At 53.7% G+C, this 14,075-nt stretch overlaps 2 protein-coding genes across 2 annotated transcripts in view; both read left to right on the top strand.

Annotated features, from left to right (window-relative positions):
• SIM2 (SIM bHLH transcription factor 2) overlaps positions 1–13,330 on the top strand; it is a 41,248-nt gene extending 27,918 nt beyond the window's left edge. The window contains exons 8-11 of the mRNA XM_081138886.1: positions 6,161–6,308; positions 7,621–7,789; positions 8,474–8,882; positions 11,093–13,330. Of these exons, the coding sequence (XP_080995012.1) occupies positions 6,161–6,308; positions 7,621–7,789; positions 8,474–8,882; positions 11,093–11,544 (1,178 nt within the window). The 3' untranslated portion in view covers positions 11,545–13,330. The remainder of the gene's footprint in view (positions 1–6,160; positions 6,309–7,620; positions 7,790–8,473; positions 8,883–11,092) is intronic.
• The window catches only part of CHAF1B (chromatin assembly factor 1 subunit B), a 371,302-nt gene that overhangs the window by 209,226 nt on the left and 148,001 nt on the right, over positions 1–14,075 (top strand). The gene's annotated exons all lie outside the window — the stretch shown is intronic.

Genomic DNA, 14,075 nt, shown 5'->3' with positions numbered 1-14,075 from the left:
TGCAAATAACAGTCACAGCGGTTAGAGAACCAATACGGATCCCTAACTATGGCCAGGCAGTAGTTTCAGTGAGTAAACGTCTCATCAACCCAGTGAGACAGTCTCATGCTCGCGGCTCTCCTTTCACTGCTGAGGATGCTGAGGTTCAGAGAGGTTAAGCCAGTTGCCCACAGTCACACAGCAGGGAGGTGGCAGAGCTGGGAGCTGAACCCTAGCAGCGACCAGCCTCTGACCGCTGTCCACCATCCGGCTGGTGAAGCTCAGGGGAGACCACAGGCTGTAGGGTGGGAGAAGTCCGCGTGGAAAAGGTGAACAAACAGTATTTGATTAGCCAACAGAGGCAGGTTAGGGACCATTTGGACTGGGGGTGCTCCCGTCACTGAAATGCCTAAAGAAGCCACACTTCTGGAACCCAAACTGAGGCAGCAAATCACGGGGGCGGAGTAGACACCTCACTCTCGCCGTCCAGCCCACAGTGCCCGTGGCCGGCCTGGGGTTCACGGGGTGCCGACTAAGCGGTGTCAGAGGACAGGTTGCTGGTGTGGCAGGTGGAAGGCAGGTCCGGGGGCCGCTCCACCTGCGGCGGCGCCGTCTGGCCCATTTCGTGTGGCCTGGGACCCAGGGAGCGGGGCAGTTGCTGCGGTGTCACTGTTCTTCCTCCCAAGGCATGGCAGGCAGAGACCTGTGACACCCAGGACATTCCTGCTCAGGAGTGGACGGCTTCTTCCTGCGTGGAAGGGTCTCGGTGCACAGGAGACTCGCAGTCACAAACAGCCTTTTTATGTCTTTTTTAAAAATTACCTAACCACGACCTCACGTGAGCGTCCCTGTCATTCTCGAAACCGAGCTTCCCGGGGAGACGGCTGCCGAGTGCTAGGGTGGGATTGGCCGGTTGGAGTCCGTGGCTATGAGCGAGAGAGACCCTTTTCTTGTACAGACTGGGCAGAAGTGTCTGTTACAGAATCAGATCTTGGGGAGACTGGAATGGGAGGCGAAAAGGGGGGTATACGCTCTGAGTAATGAGGGCAATTGAGAGGTGTGTGACCCAGCAACGTGCACCCCAGAACGGTCTGGAAGGGAGGGCAGGCTGGGGAAAGGAGAGAACCGTGCGTGTTCACAGCTCCACGAGTCCCCCAGGCCCCCAGGAGGGACAGTCCCCACCACTGTTGGGGAGGAAAGAGCAGCAGCAGCTCTGAGGGAGAGCCCCAGCCCTGGGGGCTCTGAGCCCCCTTCCGCTGAAGCAGGAGCATGTTGGGGAGCAGCTGATATTCTGCAGGCGAGTTGAAAGCAAATCCCTGAATTACACAAAAGAATTGTTGTTTTCAAAGCAGGGCGCCGCTTGCAGAAAGAAAACTTATGGAATTAAAAGTCTGCTTTAAATACCATTTTTTTTTACCTCTCACAGTGCCTGGCTAGCACAGGGGAGCAGGGGAAATAAATACAATGTGTGTTTTTGGAAAGGTAATGAGGCCACAGTGCTGATACAGTGCAGGGCTCCTGTGTCCCCAACACACAGACTGGGTGCTATTCCTTGATTGTGAGCTTGGGGCCGTGCAGGGAGCTGGGCTGCCTTGTGTCCATTTCCCAGGTGAGCAAGGCGAGCCTCGAGGCGAGAGGCCTGTAGCTGAGCCGGGCGGGGCAGGGGCCCGGGCCACGTGGCTCTCAAGCCTCCTGCCAGTCGCAGCGCCTGGCGGGTCTTAGCCTCAGCGACCTGGGCTGGTCTCTGTCCCCAGGAACCCCAGGCTTCCCGAGCCCATCTGGCTTAGCAGACCGACAAGGGGCTTTTAGTTGGAGGCCTCCTGAGACGCACAGGACAGATTCGCTCTGCCTCCCTCGGAATTTGGGATCTGCAGACAGGGCGACGATCTGAAGGAACCTGGAGGGGAGGCGAGTGCGGGCTTCCAAGGAACACACAGAAAAGGCAGAGTGTTCAGAACCCAGAGGGAGCGCGGAGTCTCTGCCAAATGGGCTAGAATTGGTAAATCAGAGGAGTCAGGAAATAGCGATTCTGACAATGATCGCTACTGTGCTGTGACTCGGACCTTGACCGCAGCCAGGAAACCGCTGCGGAGACCAGAGGCACAGAGCCCACCCCAGCCAGGCCACGGGGAGGCGGGCGTGCCCTCGGGATCCACCGTGAGCCTAGCCCGAGTCTGCCTCAGTCTCCCCTCTGCCAGCTTTTCCAGATACAACGGGAGGAGAGTCACAGGAAAGCAGGCAGGGGCTGGCCCATGCAGGGGTGGGGATCAGGCTCCCAGAGCTCGCGCCTTGGCCCCAGCATTGGTTGGGATCATCTTTGACGTCCCCCTCAGGGCAACCAGCAGCTGTGACATTAACCTGGGTGTTTGTTCCCCTCCAAAGCCGGAACATTTAGACGAAGAGAGGAAAGATAGTCAACCACCCAGGCATGGTTTTGGCGGCAGGGTCTTCAGGGTGTGGGGCTTGGGCAGTTTTGAAGCCTGTCTGTGGTGTGGTACCTGAGGCCTCACTCCCTTCCCGACACAGAGCAGGGCCCAGAGGGGCCAACTCCAGAGGCTGACGCTGAGCCTGGAGCTCAGGTGCAGTGGTTTCTCTGGGCCATGCCTGAAACACGGGCAGGGAGCGAGAGGTGAGCCGGGGACAGGAAGGAGCCATTCGATGGGTGCTGGCCACTGGCCACTGGCCACTGCCGTGGGCACCTGCTCCCAATCTCCCTGAGAGCATGAGCCGAGGTATCCGCAGTGCTCCTGCGTCACCGGCTGAGGGCTGCTCTTGGGGTGTGATTCTCGGCTGTGCTCCCTCTGGGGGCTTTGGGGGTGAATCTTTCATTGTCTCCTCCAATTGCTGGTGTTGGCCGGCACTCCTTGACTTGTGGCCACATGCTCGCTCAGATCTCTACCTGTCTCCCTCTGTGTGTTGGCATTTCTTCCTCCGTCTCTTCTAGGATTTAGGGCTGACCCTAATCCAGGATAATCTCATCTTCAGATCCTTAATCACATCTGCAAAGACCCTTTTCCCAAATATGGTCACATTCATGGGTTCTGGGGGTTAGGATGTAGAACATATCTTTGGGGGGGGCACTAGTCAGCCCATGACAGGCGTTTTTGGTGTCCTCAGCTCCTGAAGTTCAAAACAGAGGTAGAAATTATGCTTCAGGTGACAGTTACTTTCCTCCCAGAGGCTGGCTCCTAGCCTGGCTATGCCTCCAGGAAGGATTCTGGAGGAACCAGGAAGGCCACCTGGCATATTTATGTAACTAGAGTTTCCATCCCAAAGTGGCCTCAGAAAACCATGACCATGGGCTTTCATCTACGCTTGGGCCCCCTCATTTCAGAACCGCCTCAGACTGTGATGTTGGGGATACAGCGCAGAGGTGCCAAGTCAGGGCCTGTGCCCTCGGGAGCTTACGGTGCAGGGGACATCTCCTCCCTGCACCGTCCGTCACGACCATCAGCAGGACCTATTCTAGATCGCTCTAGCCCGGGATCATTTCAGGCAGCTAATCAAGGACGCCAGACGGCATGGGCAACTAGAGCAAACAGAAGAATGTTGTGACTAAATGTCTGGGATTTCTGCTTGGACTGCTATGCTGACTATCACCATGGGTCACAGAAAGCAGAAGAAAGAAAAAAAATCCTGTGTCTAAGTTTGGCCTCATCATAGCAGAGTCAGGGAGGGTCAGAGATGATAAAATCTGTGCAACTTCTGCCATTTGGATCCTAATATGAAACACTTGGAATAAACTGACTTCATTATGTCCAGCTTTAAGGTGATTCCAGACAGGTTTTGGGAATGTTGCATAAAATACCAGGAAGAGCAAAGTACGAGATAAGAAACAGGGGAAGTGCACGGTCATACTCCTGGGGGCTTGACAGACGCTGCCGAGAACAGATTTTAAAGTTGGCGCGATGAGCATTTCTCTTGAAGAAAGCAGGGCTTCTTGGGAAATCCACAGACGGGACCTCAGTTTGATCATGTCCCGTCTCTTTCGGGGTCATAAGCAAACTGGTTAATGAAGTCTCCCCTAATTGGCCTACCCCACCCCCATATGTAGCTACATAGAACCTTCTGGAGGCCACTGTCCCCTCCTCCCACAGCGGCCACTCGGAGAATCGGGAGTCAGACGCCTGGCCCAAGATCAGAGTCGGGTGGGGGGTGCACACACTTCTGCGTCACTAGATTTTCCTCAGTTCCGAATCTTGTCTTTCCTCCACTTACCACTATGCAGTACACCTTCCCTATGAGGCCACAAATTCTTATTAACCACCAGTTAACGGCGGGGTATACTCCACAGTTTATTTACCGTCTTCCCAACTATTAAACCGTTAGGCCTCCCCTCCTTTTTCTCCTGATTTAGAAGCAGGACCGCAGTGGAGCTCTTTGGGCTCGAGTCTTGGTGCACGACTCACGATTCCCGTAAGATCGGTTCCCAGACGTGAAACCGGGGTATCTGTTCTCCAGAAGGAACCAGCTTTCCCGAAGGCCCGCACCAGCCCACGCCCGTCTGCATGACAGTGCCTCCCCCCCGCCCCCACCCCGGGATTAGCCGGCATCGCCCGCCGTCATTTCAAAGTTCACGGAATAGGAAATCCACCATTTTAACGGCTGCCAGTGGTTTTTAGTGCATTTACAGGGGGGTGCAGCTCTCACCTGTATCTAATTCCAGGACATTTCCTTCATCCCAAGAAGCCTGGTCATTAGCGTCAACCCAGCCCCCCCATCCTACAGCCCCAGCAACCACTAACCTGCTCTCCGTCTCTATGGATGTCCCTGTTCTGGACATTTCACGTAACTGGAATCATGCGATAGTTATTTCTTTTTAAATGTCTGTTGATTTGATGGATGGTATCTAGCACTGAGTTAAATCAGTTGCAATGCGTTTATCATTTCTATGTATTCTTTGGAGAGCTGTTTGTTCATGCCCTTTGCCCATATTACTTTTAGGATCTTAGTGTTTTTATCAGTCTGTTTGAACTCTTTATATATTAAGGCTAAAACTCCTTGACTGTCACATGGGCAGCAATTTTTCTTCTTCATCAGAATATTTTGCTGCAGGTGTTAGAGTGGATGATAAAGGGCCACCTCAGTGTCGAAAGAAGTCACAAAGGGCAATGGGGAGGCCAGAGAGGGTTTGGATGGAGAGGGAAGGGGGCTCTGCCTCGTGGTACAGATGAGGGTTGAACTTCTGTGTCTGTGAGTCTCGGGGGGGGGGGGGGTGTTCCTCCAGCACCAGCTACTGCAGTCGCAGAAGTTGGCCACCTCCCCAAATCCCTGCTCAGGTGTCTGCTAGTTAGAGCCCCAGGGCCAGCCCTGACTTGTTGAAGCAGGAACGTCCTGTGGCCAGTGACCTGAGCATCCAAGGAGGTGCCCTTTTAGACTTGCACTGGCCTCCCCCTTCCCCCCCGGAGAGACTAAGTCAGGCTCCCTCCTTTCCACTACCCACCCAAAGTCTCTGGCACTCCCCCCCCTCCAGCCCCCCCCTCCACGCAAGGCCCCGAAGAGGAATCAGTGCGGTGTGTGTGCACATGGAGGCTCTGCAAGTCAGCTGCTCGGCAGCCTGGGATTTGCACCTGTGCATAGAAGATGGGCCATAAGCCCAATTTGCAGGAACTACGAGTCAAGCAAAAGTCTTTCCTACATGAGCAACATAGGAAATTGACCACCTGAGGAAAACTGGGGTTAATGGGAAGAAAACATATATGGCAATAGAGTAACAGTGTCACTGAATACACAGGGGTTCTGGGAGCAGCAATTAGCAACAACCTGACACTTAGTTGAATACACTTAACTTACTATTTTGTTTAAATAACTACATCACTCCCCCTTCCCGATCCTCACCCCCCACACCGCCGCCACCTATTAAGGGTTTGGGGATTATAACATAATTGTGGCATTTCAGAAATTAAAAGGCAAATCCAGTTTTATCACTCTGCCTGGTGCAGATGCTTTTGGGGGGCTCTTTTCCCCAGTGAAAGCAGTGACTGTTAAATTTGAGTTCTTAACAAGGGAGAGAAGAGATTGCTCCTTGGGTGCCTTGGAACGGTTGGCAGAAATCGTGTGTGCGTGCACGCGCGGGTGTAGGAAAGCCTCTCTGAGGATTGTGGGTCATCGGTGGGGCAGCGTCCCCAAAGGCAGGGCCTGCTAACTGTCCCTCGGGATTCGTGTCACCTTGTGCCTGCAGTGCTGGTGAAGGGCCAGGTCACCACCAAGTACTACCGGCTGCTGTCCAAGCTGGGCGGCTGGGTGTGGGTGCAGAGCTACGCCACCGTGGTGCACAACAGCCGCTCGTCCAGGCCCCACTGCATCGTGAGTGTCAATTATGTCCTCACGTAAGTCAGACGTATTTGTTTCTCTCCTTGCTCTCTCTTCTCCCCTGTCCCTCATCGGATCGCTCCAATAAGCACCATCTCTCTCTCTCTCTCTCTGGAACTGGTCATTTGTCTGCTGTTTTGTTTTCCTTCGAACACTCCGGCTGATTGGGAAGGTCCGACGGTCTCAGTCCTCAGCACTGAGGGCCAGGTGCAGGGAAACCGAGCCCTGCTCGGGCAGGGATCAGGAGGGGAGCAGAGCCCAGGCGAGGCTGGGCGTGGGCAGAGGGAGGGCAGGGGATGCTCCCCATCCCCGAATGGGATGGAAAGGGGATGCAGGTCCCCAAAAATACGTAATCACACTCTCCATGTGCACACATGGCTGGGTCGTCATGCATGCTTCTGCCATTTGGGACAGGACAGCTCATTTCCCGTCTTTCTATATAGCTTATTGCAAATCATGGCGAATATTTGGTCCCTTTAAAACCCCAGAAGGTCAAGTTCAGTGGCAAACACATTTAAGACCATTAGAAGCAACAGGGCATAAGTCCACCTGGGACCATATATTACTCCCCACCCACCGTGCTATGTTTCGTTAAATCACCTGGCCCTTGGCTCTAACCCTGAACTCGCCAGCCTTGCAGCACCCCCACTGCTCTGAACCGGGGGGGGGGGGGGGGGGGGCTCACATGTGCTCTAAGGCAGTGAGCATCCCAGCTCCACAATCTTTCACAGGAGCAGGGGTCGCTGTACCTTTTGTTTTGATTTGTTTTTTTATTAGAAGTAGAATGATTTTAGCAAAACTGTAGGGAAGAAAGCATTTTAGCCCCTAAACACTTTATGAGCAAACAGATGTGACATGGTCAGTACTTTGGGTGGCCTCCCCTCCCATGTACGTGACGGCAGTGAGGTGGCTCTTTAGGGCAAAAATGGGCTCCTGGACCCTCAAGGTTCCCCCACTCAGGTCCCCTTCGGTGCAAAGCAGCAGGGGCCCTGATGCCCTGAAATAGTGTTTCTGCCCTTCCTGTGGCCCTGACACCTTCCTAGTGGGCCACGGGGTTCCTGGGAACTGTTTCCAGGGCCCTGTGGGATTGGAGAGAGCCGCACCCACCCCCTCTATTTCTGCCAAATAACACTGTCCTCGCTCAGCATTTCTGGGGGCTCCAAGCCTGGGGCTGCAGGGTGGCTTTTATAATGAGGTGACTTATCCTTTTCTCAAATCCCACCCACCTCCGACCTCACTGAAACGACTCGCTGGAGCTTTGAGGGTGATCTCGCTTGGGGGCGGTGCCAGGGAGCCTGCTGGACACGACCTGTCCCTCTCGCCTCTCAGGGACATTGAATACAAGGAACTGCAGCTGTCCCTGGACCAGGTGTCCACGTCCAAGTCCCAGGACTCCTGGAGGACCGCCTTGTCTACCTCACAAGAAACTAGGAAATTAGCTAAACCCAAAAACACGAAGATGAAGACAAAGCTGAGAACAAACCCTTACCCCCCACAGGTAACTCATGCGTCCTGCAGGGGTGGGCTGTGCTGACATCTGTCCCAGGGGCTGGGGACATATGGGCATTTTAAGGAATGACCAACTCTGATTGCCTAACAGGGTCTCCCTGCCCAGAAAAGTCCCGCACAGTAGGGACACAGCCTGAGGTGCAGGCCTGACATCATGGCCCCATCCAGTCCCACTGGGCAGGCATACGGGTCCGAGCACCGGTGCATTGTTTGTTCCCATGGCTTTTCTTTTTAAATATGTTTTTATTTATTTCAGAGAGAGGAAGGGAGAGGGGGAGAGAGAGACAGAAACGCCCCCTGCTAGGGATTGAGCCCGCAACCCGGGCATGTGCCCTGACTGGGAATCGAACCTCGATCTCCTGGATCCTAGGTCGATGCTCAACCGCTAAGCCACGCCCAGCCGGACCCCATGGCATTTTTTTAAAAGATTAAAACGTCCTCTCTTTTTTTACATAGTTTGCAAGCTCTTAGAAGTAGCATGTGCCCACATGTGTGGTGTGTTGCCAGCTTGGGGTGGGGAGATCTGTTTGTGCCCAGGGGGTGGGCCACTGGGGTACTGTTTGCTGTGCACCTGTCCCCAGTGGGACCTGACAGGGTGGGTCCAGCCCTGGGATGGGGTCGGGCCCCTGAAGCCAGAAGGCAGGTCCCCCTCACCGTCTTCTGTGCCACGCAGCAGTACAGCTCATTCCCGATGGACAAACTGGAGTGCGGCCAGCTCGGCAACTGGAGAGCCAGCCCCCCGGCGGACGCTGCGGCCCCCCCAGAACAGCAGCTCCATTCAGAGGGCGGCGAGCTGCTGTACGCCCCGTCCTACAGCCTGCCCTTCTCCTACCATTACGGACACTTCCCTCTAGACTCGCACGTCTTCAGCAGCAAAAAGCCAATGCTGCCGGCCAAATTCGGGCAGCCTCAAGGACCCCCGTGTGAGGTGGCACGCTTTTTCCTGAGCACACTGCCAACCAGCAGCGAGTGCCAGTGGCATTACGCCAACCCCCTAGTGCCTAGCAGCCCGTCGCCAGCTAAAAGCCTTTCTGAGCCACCGGTGAACACTGCTCGGCACAGCCTCGTGCCAAACTACGAAGGTGGGTCCTGTTGGCACGAGGGGCAGGAGCGGGGCTGTCAACAGCGGTGGTGGCGGTGGGTGGCACCTGGGAAAGGACCCTCACAGTTTGGGCAGACTTCTCCTCTTTCTGCTTCTAAGTGGGGATTGCTGTGCTTTGCTGCCCTCCATGTGAGCGTTTCCTCACGAGAGTGGTTACAGCTGGGTGACTGGGCACAAGCACAGCGTAAAGGGCAGAGGAAACTGGCTGTTCAGCCACCTCCATGAAACCCAGGCCTCCTTTGCTCCCTCAGTGGGAGACTGTGGGATTTTCAAAAGCAGCTTCCATGTACTGAGAATGGGTCAGCTGTATGTATTTTACAAGGCCACTCCACTTCACCCAAAAATGAATACAGGAGACTGTTGGTTTTCTTCCCATGCCATTTTTCAAAGTGCAGGAAACGGTGGAAATTCACGGGCTCAGGGACAGCAATGTCACTCACCACCACCACCCCTCCAGGACTCAGTTTCTTCATCTGTAAATGGGATCATAAGCCATGGGATATGCCTACCCCAGGAGTAGGTGCCTGACCTACACACACACACACTAGTTTCACAACAGAGAGACAGGAATGGCCCCTCGGCCAGCTCCTCCTGGTGGCCGGCAAGCAGAGGTCCTCTGCGGAGGTGCCACCAGTGAGTGCCCCAGGCCCAGCAGACTCCTGTTTGCTCACTGGGCCAACCCCAGACAGGGAAGAAGGTGGGGTTGAGGACTGGCTGCAGGAGGTGTGTTTCTATTTCACCCTGACCCAACTACTGCTCAAAATGCAGACCAAGGTGGTGCAGATGTCCTGCAGATGCCACTAAATGCCTGGTCAATGCTACGTGCCCAGAAGAGAATCACCTGCTTAAAGAGGAGAGCTCCCCAGGTCTCCCTTCCCCTCACCTCTCTCTCTTTGGAGGCAGGCAGGGCCCTGTTCCCCCTCCTGCTGCTTTGGGAAGCTCTTACTCTGTGCTCTCTGACCATCTTTACAAGGCTGTAAAGGACCTGGGAGAAATCTAACCTCGGAGATTAACAGGACATGTTTTTCAAAAGTAACCAATTTAAGAAAATAACATTCAGCCGCAAGGGCAGTGCAGTGCGCCCTGCCTTTTGGCCTGGGTCTGTCCCGGGAGCCACCGACTTCTCAGATTTGGATCCCCAATACCCATCAGTGCACAGGGCAGGGTCCCTCAAATAACCAAGGCTTCCCAGACCTCTAAGTAAAGAAAGGCAAACCAAAGGGTTTTGGTAACAGCTGAAAATATTATCCACTTGAGAGTGACTTGAAAGAATTGTTTTTCTTTGTGTGTGGAATTTGGCCAGTGAGACAACACCGAAACCGATTTTTTTAAATTGCTATTTTGAAAGTGAGAGGTTAATAACCACCTCATTTATCACACACTTGGTAAAAATTGACTGAAGGTGCTAATTTGGGGTAATTTGTGATCAACTTCCTAGTGTTTTTCATATTAAGGAAAGACAAAGGTTGTCTTAAGGTAAAAAACATAAGGAGCTAATTGATGGCAGGCATCTCCTTAGCGAAGGTGGTTATTTTAGTTATGACAGCCCTAAAGGGAGCAGGCTGACTTCCACTCCACCGTCCCCACGGAGGGATAAGCCAGAAAGACGGGGCTGGCTGGGGCCCCCTCACACTCGGGCTGTGGAGCCCCCAGACCAGTGCTGTCCAGTTTGGTAGCCGTCAGCCAGTGTGGCCATTGAGCACTGGGCCTGGCAAGTGCAGTGAGATGCGCTGTGTCTGCACTGCATTCGAAGACAGAAACAAAGAATACTTTAAAAATACTGATCACACCTTGAAATAGTATTTTGGATATGTTGTATTTAATTAAGTATATTATCCGGCTATTTCTAACCAGAACTCGCCCCGAGGCGGCTACTTTGGTCAGCAAGGTGTTTAAAATTCTTTAAATTAACCTAAGTGCAGACACGCGTTATCTCGTGACGGGTCAGCAGCGCAGCGTGGGTTTCACCTGCTCCCCCTTACACCTCAGCGGGCCGCGGGAACATTTCCAATTGCATCTTGCGGTTGGACAGCGCGGGCCCGGGACGCACCAGGGGCGGGGACGATGGCAGCTCCGTGGGTGGGGCGCCCGGGTGGCCGAGGGGCGGTGGCGGAGCCCGGGCCCCCTAGGCTGTGGGCCTGTGCCCTTCTCCCCCCGCGCCGACGTCTAACGTGTCGCCTGTCCCCGCAGCGCCCGCCGCCGCCGCCGCCGCGCGCAGGTTCGGCGAGGACACCGCGCCGCCGCCGCCGCCGCCGCCGCCGAGCTTCCCGAGCTGCGGCCACTACCGCGAGGAGCCGGCGCTGGGCCCGGCCAAGGCCTCCCGCCAGCCCACCCGGGAAGGGGCGCGGCTGGCGCTGGCCCGCGCGGCGCCCGAGTGCTGCGCGCCGCCCGCCCCCGAGCCCCCCGGCGCGCCCGCGCAGCTGCCCTTCGTGCTGCTCAACTACCACCGCGTGCTGGCCCGGCGCGGGCCGCTGGGGGGCGCTGCGCCCGCCCCTCCCGCCCTCGCCTGCGGCCCCGGCGCCCCCGAGGCGGCGGTCGGCGCGCTCCGGCCCCGGCCCCCCGGCCCCGCCGCCGCCTCGCCGCCCCGCGCGCCCCTGCCACACTACCTGGGCGCCTCGGTCATCATCACCCACGGCAGGTGACCCGGCCGGGCCGCACCGCGCCGCACCGCGGGGTCCTGGGGCCGTCCGCAGCGAGAAGCCATAGGCCAGGCCTCTTCGGCTCCGGTTTCGTAACGTCCAGCCGAGTTCAGAGGGGCGAGCTGTGTAGGCACGATTTAAATTAATTTATACAAAGACAACTATTTTAATAGAATTCCGCAGCCAACTTTTAGATTTTTACCATAGATGCCATAAAGGCTGGTGCAGAGGACTGAGACCCGCCGGAAAAGCGACTGCCCGACCTTTGCTCTCCAAAAACCGGGTTTTCGGAAAGGGCAGAGCAGGGCGTCCCCGTCGTCCCACGAGTGACCTCAAACTGCCCCGTGTTTGGGGGCACTTGGTGTCCTCACCTTGAAATCAGGCTTGCTGCGCCCTGCCTTGCCCCGGATACTCTTCCATCCCTCTGGGGAGCTGAGGTCGTTTTAGCTCCGCGAACGCCCTCCACTTTTAGGGAGGAAAGCGCCTTGTTAAGGTCAGATACTCGGGGTGGGCGCTGGGAACAGACTTCCTGTATTCAGAGCCCTTTCAGATTCTTAGGCCCAGGCAGAAGGTTATTATTCCAAGTCCCATAAATAGACAGTTCTGCTCTTTAAAAGTCATGCATGAGTCTCATTAAAAGTTGTTTTAATTTTCTTTAGTACAAAAATCAAGCTGAGACCAAGGAGGCGAGCATGCTTCTCAAGTACATTCACAAGCTTTTCCTTCCTCCTAGCCCCTCTGAACTCTTGATAACACCAAACATAGCACCTTCAGAGTACTGAATAAGCATTAAATGCAAAAAGTCTATATATAGCCAGATAGTTTATGAGATGGACATGTGGATGATTTAGGTGCCCAATGCAATTGGCTACTCGTCAAGTCTGATTACAAGGCAAAATCCCTCTGGCCCACACAGACCTGCAATTCCCTAGGCTGGCGTCTGCTACCAGTGCTAATAAAGTTAACTTGCATGTGCAATATGGAAAACTGTCAATAGACTGTGTCCCATGGAAGAAAACGTGCTCAAGGGGGTGCCATGAAAATGATGTATACATTGCATTCAGCATTTTCTGCATAGCAAAACGCCATACGAACATGCCATGTGCATAACAGGTAAAGAGAAACCTTTTATAAAGCACCAGCAGTGTTTTATAAGTATTTTTATGTTTTTGCTTCAAGATTTCACCATTTGAAAGTCGTATCATGGCTCTGAAGTGGATCAGTGCCTTGACTCACCATCTTTCAATTTGCTTCACACTATGAACACTCCCATTTTGCTGACTTTCCAAAAATGGCTTAGTTTTAGGAAACTCCACCTTTCTGAGTGAAAGTGTTTTTCACAAATGTCTTGAACTCATCGTTCTAGAATCAAAGTGCACCTTCGACTGTTTGCAAAAATGTGAAATGATCTGTTGCCAACCCAATTGTCACTGTGAGGACCTGCCTCCTTCCCTGGCAGGGTGTCAGTTGCCTTACGGTATGAGGTGAAATTTGCAAATTTAGGAGCACCTGTTGTACAGCCAGGGAGCTGGGTCGTAAGAATGGACCATACACCTCTGACTGCACTTAGCTATACCTCATTAGCAGCCCTTTGTGTGTGCACGTAAAATAAGCCCGAGGGATTACTTTTATGCTTGAGAGTCTCATAATTAAACCATGATTCCCAGAAGGTGCAGGTGTAATGAGCAGGAGATATTTCACCTTACATTTTTCAATAAAGTACAGCAAAATGCTTTTGCGTCTACCTTGTTATTAACCATTGGGGGCCGTATTTATTAATAATAATAAACCCCACAAAGGCTTTCAGAGCAGTTTAAGATCAGAGGTTATTATGAAGAAAGAAGACTGTTAAAGATTTACAAACAATAATGCAAACAGGCTTAACAAAGAGAGTGTATGTACTTGAAAAATAAGATGTGTGCTAGGGAAGACTTCCTTGTCTAAGCAAACATCATGGTTTTCATAGCCTAAAAATGAAGGAAGATTCCTAGGCAAGTTGGCTTTGAGGGGGTCGGCAGCTCAGTGCAAAGTTAACAGAGCAGTTACTATGGCAATCTAATATTGTTACCTCCATCTTCAAGAGTCTGCACATTTAAGATGGGGATATCACTTCTTGACTTCTGTGAGGGTCTGGCAGGGGAAGAGGAAGCATTTTAATAAATAGGCCTCTCACACATACAAAGAAGAAAAGAAAGTGTAGTGGGTCCTAACATGTTAACAAAAATGCCAGATCAAATGGGTTTGAGAAATAAGCCCAGTTCAAGACTGGCCGGGCCTCCACAGGGCCTCCCAGGGAAAGGAATTCCTTTATGTTCATGGAAGCCCTTTCTAGAAAAGCCATTCCATTCATACTTTTGTAGAGAAGTGAACAGGGTGTGAGGCAGGGCCCTTCTGAGATCTGAAAGAGCCTGTATTTCCTACCCCACACGCATCCCCCCTTGATCTTTTAAAGTCCTATGGCCTTGTCTTCCTCCCTTGGACACTAAGGGTGGGAGGAGTTGATACGTCAATGACTCCTGTATAAAGTCTATCTG

This window comes from Miniopterus schreibersii (genome assembly GCF_964146895.1).
Source record: "Miniopterus schreibersii genome assembly, chromosome: 5".
Classification (NCBI taxonomy): domain Eukaryota; kingdom Metazoa; phylum Chordata; class Mammalia; order Chiroptera; family Miniopteridae; genus Miniopterus; species Miniopterus schreibersii.
Note: the sequence above shows the minus strand (reverse complement) of the source record. Positions and strands in the feature narration are given on the sequence as shown.